At 34.5% G+C, this 7,199-nt stretch overlaps 1 protein-coding gene across 1 annotated transcript; it reads left to right on the top strand.

Moving 5' to 3' along the window:
* Positions 1-602: 602 nt before the first annotated feature.
* On the top strand, positions 603-4,389 carry LOC112603199 (mitochondrial ornithine transporter 1-like). Its single transcript, XM_025351679.1, has one exon. It carries the CDS (start codon positions 2,164-2,166, stop codon positions 3,421-3,423), a length of 1,260 nt encoding a protein of 419 aa, XP_025207464.1. The 5' UTR covers positions 603-2,163; the 3' UTR covers positions 3,424-4,389.
* Positions 4,390-7,199: the final 2,810 nt, after the last annotated feature.

Genomic DNA, 7,199 nt, shown 5'->3' with positions numbered 1-7,199 from the left:
GATAAAAACATAAAATAATTCATTAAGATAAACAGAACATTTTGTATTTATTGATTAATGTACGATATATTTAAACATGTATACAGAATATTATAAATATTTAAGAGCAGTTTTACAATTCTTATTTTGCATAAAATAAATAATATTGTTTAATAAATATTTATGATATCTACATTCGTTATTCATACATCAACAATAGATAATCATTGTATAGCTAAAAGTATGCTATTATATAAACTGTTTAATTTTACATTGTATCACAACACATTTTGGATGAATTTTAAAGTAATTCTCATTTTACAAGGTTGATAAATTCCTATTATATTATTTATAAAATTTGAAAACGATTTTTAGGTACATAAGCGTGCACAAAGATTATAGTCATAAATAATTAATGAACATTCAAATTTATACATATTCTAGACTCTAGTACAATCTAACCTTTAGGAGGAGAATATTTTTCCACCACTAACCACTATCTACTACACATTCTTATACCTACATTAATTTGTAAAGATACATTTAAAATTATAAACAATTTATAAAAAGTTATTACAAAATCAAATAAATTTTTACTTATTAACGTATGTTAAAAATATAACTATGTAATAATAAAAACCTTATAACAAGTTATTACCTAAAGAATTTTACAATTCCACGCTGTTAATAATATTATTTTCTTATTTTATAGTATTATATATACTATAAATACTGAAATAATTGAAAAGAGCTACAAGAAGTCTTTGGGTATATACTTTTAAGCAACAGTAGCAGCACCATTTATGAAATATGAGATTATGGCAATAGTAGTTACAACGATGACAATAAAGATTGTTTTATGTTAAACAATGTTTTCTTAAAAATTACAATTTACAAAACAAAATAACAAAATCAATCTAACACATGTTGTTTGTAAATCAAAACCTTCATTACCGTGTTCAGCTAATAATGAGATCACGAATGTGACCAGCAGCCAATTACGACTGTACAGTTATTGCACTAATAAATATTTGAAGTAACAAAATTACAAGTGCAATGGGCAATAGTTAACGGTTTGTTTTAGATAAGTGTGCTCGCAAAAAACAGAATCTGCTGTCAGATATATTACTTAATTAGTGAAACAATAACATTAATGTCGGTGTCTTATCTGTCATAAACTATGGCGTATTGCCCGTACATAGATACAAAAGAGAAAGGAGTTTGATGATGTTGCGTTTGACAATATTGTATTAGATACAGCTCTCGTCGGCAATCGACATTCGACATGCTGCATTTTTTAAATTTAATGCCAACAATAAAAATGCCATATACACTAATACACTATACAGCGAAACGTTTGAGATCAGTTATCACTTATCACAGCACACAGAATCATTTATCAACACCGCGTTCGGCTGATGATAACGGTCCGTCAAGCTGTTCGACCGCAAGTGACCGCGGTTTGGTCGTAACCGCCCACAGCCACCGCGGACGTTATCAGACCGCTGTAAACGTTATCAGACCGCCGTCGGCGCGACTCGCCAGTGAGTTTACCAATTAATTATTTTAACAACGACATCCGGATTTCGGAATTTTCTCACGGTGCCACAACCCGGGCTCGCCGACCAAAGGCATGGCTAGGACACGTGCGACACGTCTCAAACGTTCAAAACAGTGTTCGTCGACGGTTTTGTCACGGAAGTCGTAGCGTAATCGACTATAGCTCGGGTAAGTAGCCGGACTTTGCGACGGGTTCGTCGTTTGTGCAATAATCGGTAATCGCACGCTCACGTTTAGGCGCCCGTATCGTCGTCCATCGTTCGATCACGTGATAATTCGCTCATCATTGTGAAATATACACCGCGTAGCCGAACAGTTGACTGCCACGCGCTTAACCGCGAACACGCAGCCACTCGACGACTCATTCGCCTGGTCACCGGGTGAACGACGATTACACCTACCTTATCGGTTATCTCAATATTATATTCTGCGCGTCTAACGATAATTATTGTAGCCGTTGTTCGAACGAACGAACGGAGGGAGATTGTCGTTCCCGGTCCGTTTGTGCGCACGTTAATCGTTTGTGGCGGTCGCGGATTACTGCCCTAGATCGTCTGTCCGGCGCTGTCTGCGATCTGTTCACCGGGGAAAAACGGAAAAAAAAAACGCAAAACGTGATCGAATATGGCCGTCACCAGTAGTACTACTTCGGCAGATACTTCTGTTGCTGACGATTTCCTGGCACCGCACGAGCAGGCGGACACCATGACGACGACTTCGCCACTGGTCGGCTTGGCCAGCGGGTGCGCCGGCGCCGTGGCTCTCGTGTACGTGGGCCAGCCGTTGGACACGGTTAAGGTACGCATGCAACTGTCCACGGCCACTCAGGCCGTGACGTCTAGTGGCGGCTTCGGCGGCGGCGTGTCCATGTGGGATTGCGTGCGCGACATGTGGCGTCAGGCTCTGGTCACTCCGGCGGCCCATCACCGGCCGTTGACGAACAGCACATCGGCCGCCGGAGCCGTGGTCGAGGCGTGTCCGTTAACGGCCGCCGCGGCTACCCGTCAGCAGACTAGCAAGGTGGCGGCCGCCGGTCGCATGGCTCGACTCATGTACACCGGCACGGGCCCCGCGTTGTTGGCCAACGTGGCCGAAAACGGAGTGTTGTTCGCGGCGTACGGCCCGTGTCAGCGGTTGGTGGCGTTTGCTTTGGATCTGTTCGGCGGGACCGGTACCGGGGCCGTGGACGTGGAGAAAAAACTGGGCCCCGCCGGCATGGCTACGGCCGGTAGCTTGGCGTCGCTGTGCTCGGCGTTCGCGCTGTGTCCCACCGAGCTGATCAAGGTCCGCCTGCAGGCGGCCGACCTGGACAGGGCCAACTGCGCGTCCGCTTCCGGCGGTACGTCGGCCGGACGTCCGCACAGCGCCGCGGCCGGCACGCTGCAAGTCGTGGCCCGGGTGTGGACCACCGAGGGCGGTCTCCGTGGCATGTATCGTGGACTGGGCTCGACGGTGGCACGCGAGATGCCCGGCTACTACGTATTCTTCCTGGCATACGAGGCGAGCCGTACATACTTGAACAATTGGCATTACGGTGCGCTAAGCTCATTGGTGACCACTGCGGTGCCGTCGGCGGAACAGCGCGATGATCCGGCTTGGGTGACCATGACCGCGGGCGCAGCCGCTGGTACCTGTCTCTGGCTGGTCGTGTATCCGGTGGACGCGATCAAGTCTCGAATTCAAGCGGCTGGTGGCGTTGGTAGTACGGCTGAAAGTCCGAGTGGCGGTTTCTTGAGAGCCATGGCGCTGTCCGTGCGCAACGAGGGGCCACTGGCCTTGTATCGAGGCCTGGCACCCACCTTGCTTCGCACCGTTCCCGCATCGGCTGTCATGTTTTGGACTGTAGAGCGCACCAAGACACTACTGTCGGGTTACGGGCTATGAGATTTTAGTGTCATAATATATTCCTACTTGGTCGTTAATGATAATGTTATGATATGATGCCTATATGATTTTTTTAGATCAATGTTACATGTTTTCAAGTATGCCTGCTGGTCGATGTAGGTACACCATCCACCCGGGACGATACAGATTTTGTTTTGTTATGTTTTAATTTTGACAACATAAAAAAATATTTGATGCACAGTTGACTAAAGTAATCGATTCAGTTTGCCATTTCATCTCTAGTATTTACCGCAGCAAACTTCCATTGATTTGTCATTTATTTATCAGTTGCATACCCTAAGGTTACCTCTATACTATTAGTAAACTATACTCATTATGATAAAATTTAATGTTTCAATCATCTCTACGTGTCTAGTGTGTTTCAAGATATTACAATAGTCAATAGTAGTTACCAATAATTAAATTGAATTAATCATTTTTGATTAATATATTATTATCATAGCTTAATTTAATTGTCCTTGTACGCTATATAATAATCTTAGCTTTTTAATTGGTATATTATATTTATTTGTGTTTGCTTAAAATGTGCGAGCTATTTACTTTGGTTTCCAATAACTTTTTCACTCTAAACTATTTTACTAAGAAAAAAATGATGATTTCTTTATTTTAATTCTAAAATATGTTCTTTTTAATCATTTACGCGATATAGACACTAATAAAAAATATCTTATAACGTTTAACACAGATACCATTACTTTGCTTCTAAAACAATAACTTTGATCCAAGGGTTGTAACTGATAATGTCTAATATTGTGTTGTGAAAAATATATTTACAGGCTATTAAGTAATAAATTTATTTTTATTGTTATGAACTGTTAAATATCATTTTCAAAGAATTTTAATTTTTTTTTTAATCTAAATTGCCTATACAAATCCCCTTAAAGTTGTTATTATATTGTATTCAGTGTAGTATAATATAGGTAATATTACATACTATTATAATATAAAAATCATAAATATGTCTTCCATATTATAATGTATGTCTTCCATGTATTGCTCAGTTATTGTTATTGTTGATTGTCATTTTAGTTAATTGTTACTATTACTTTTTTTATATATATTTTTTTATTTTTTTCTTAGTTCATAAGTAATAGTTGTTAATTATCTGTTATATTTATTTTATTTGTATCCATATGGTGACATTGTGATTACCATCACTCATGTGTTGTGTAAATTTTAGGTTTTTCATGTTGAAGATTTTGTCTCACTCAACCAATACCTAGCCTTGGCATTTATAAATATCCTTAGTTATTTATTTATAGGAAAATTATTATTTAGTGATTATATGTGTGTTTATATATTGATATAATAGAGTTCGTAGACTGCCCGTATAATGTTGTTTTTGCTTTCAACCAACTTTACAAGTATCTTAGCTAGACTATAGGTGTAGTCAATCATACTTATTCATCATCCTACTCCGATCTTAATGCTCTATCTTTGCTATGTTTCCAGTTTTGGATTTAGGGAAAGAAGAGTTTGGTTACATTTATCACTTGTTGAATAGTGTGTAGCAACTTTAAAATGTAATTTTAAATACATTTTTGTATCGATTATCAACACAACTAAATATGGCTATGTTTATAAAATATTTAATTTTATTACAGTTTTGGTACAAGTAAATAGTTTTTTATGTTGTTGTTTTACTAAAATACAATGTGAATTATATAGAATATAATTTTTTTTTTTAAAACATTGTTATATAATGAAGAATTAATGCTTAGTATTTAGCAGGCACCTGATTTATAAATATCTTGTGGAATCACAAATTAAATAATTTAACCATATGAAATATGAATATATACTACTGTTGATCATAGATACTTGTATTTATAACCAATGATATACATAAGTAAAATATAATAATGTAAAAATGAAAGTTTGTATATTAGTTATTTTTATTAGCAATATTATGCTGATATACATATTATGAACAATGTATAATTAATTAATTTTGTAAGCAATGATTTCCTTGTTATCCATCAATATAATAGCCAAATGGAAAATTAAAAATATAATGTGAGAGATAAAGATTAGGATATAAATATATGAACATAGAGAGTTATACAATATAACTGTACGAGTATGTACCTATTAAATGCACTTATATAGTTACATCATTATGATCTATGACTATAAATATACAACTATACAATTATAATTAAACGATTACCTAAGTAATAATTTATACTTAATTTTGAAAATGTAGTGACTCAATTGGTTTCATACTGTATCGTTGTTAGTATTAATGTCTAAATAAAATAAATAATACGCTTACGTATGTTAAAATTATTTATTTATAATAATTATTGTTTAAATTTTATATTTGGTGGCTATCTACTTAGCTATTTAATATTTGATGAGTTACCATTGTCATTGGCATACCAATAAACATAAAAATGTTTTATAATTTATTAGCTGTCATATGATAGGTACTTATGGAAAGATGACAGATAACCTATTAGATAATTTCAAAAAAATATATTTAGATAGGTATATATATCAAAGCTATATGGAGTAAGACTTTAAAATTTGTAATTTATCATAAAATTAAGTCATTATTTTTCTTTAAAGTAATGAAAATTGATTTAAAATTACCTAAAATTACCAAAAAGAACCTAAAAGTGAAACAATTCAAGAAATGCAAACAAAATTTATTATTTAATAGGTATTTATATTCATACACAAATTAAATAAATTATTAGTTGGAAAAACATTTTTTTAAATTAAAAAAAAAAAATGCAAAAGTCATTAAGAGGATAACACAACATACATCTTCACATGTTGTCTTCATATTAAATACTAACATAACTAAATACAACATGGCAAATACAATGTTCAAAATAATTCAGTTCACTCTCTGTTTTAATATCATAATGAATTGACCTATTATTAAATTTAAGAGCAAGAATATTATGTATAGAAGCATAATTTTGATAATTTTGAAGCAGCTAGCAAGTAATAATCATTTTTAAATTTAAAACTGAGCTCTAATTGTGATTAATTATAAAAACTTATTTAAAATGTAATTATTGTTCTATTTGCTTATGTAAGTTATTTTAATTTTATGAATATTGTTATTACCTATCTACTTAACTATTCGATATTTAGCCTACTTAAAAAGGTTATAATATAACGTAAGCTTTATCAAATAGTATTAATATTATTTACTATTATTTGTGGCTTAAGTTTGAAATGTTGTCATTAATCAAAAGCTATGGTTAAACTTAAAACATTTAATCGAGCGTCGGATATTACCCGCATAACACACACACCATTTATTATAATCTGAAACAAAAAACGACAATAAAAAATATTACAGAAGAACAACGTTTAAATGGTAAATCAAACATAGTAGTTATATATGATACAGTGATTGAACTACTAAAAGAGGGCCATACTAGCCACTCGTCTCGCTTCACGCTCTGTTTCTCTTCTTGAAAAATTTAAAAAAAGTCTATAAAATATTAAAATTAAATAATCTTATTTATCATTGTTTCAACTGTATATTTAAAAAATGTAGGTATATTCGAATTTAACTTTCTCTAAAAATCTAACCAATCACAATTTGTCACAACTTTTTTAAATTATAACTAAGACACGGTATTTTAAGCAGCAATCCTCGACTTGACGTATAAACCAAATTTATTTTCTCAATTAATTTTCTTGATACATGCCCTTGTATTCATATTACATAGGTACGTATTATGTATACCATTTACAAATTAGCATCTGACACTTCTATAAATATAAAGGTC

This window comes from Melanaphis sacchari, unplaced genomic scaffold, assembly GCF_002803265.2.
Source record: "Melanaphis sacchari strain LSU unplaced genomic scaffold, SCAv2.0 Contig9_pilon_pilon, whole genome shotgun sequence".
NCBI lineage: Eukaryota > Metazoa > Arthropoda > Insecta > Hemiptera > Aphididae > Melanaphis > Melanaphis sacchari.
Note: the sequence above shows the minus strand (reverse complement) of the source record. Positions and strands in the feature narration are given on the sequence as shown.

Coding starts and splice junctions, on each gene's coding strand:
- LOC112603199 (XM_025351679.1), top strand. CDS start 2,164: ATGGCCGTCACCAGTAGTACTACTTCGGCAGATACTTCTGTTGCTGAC.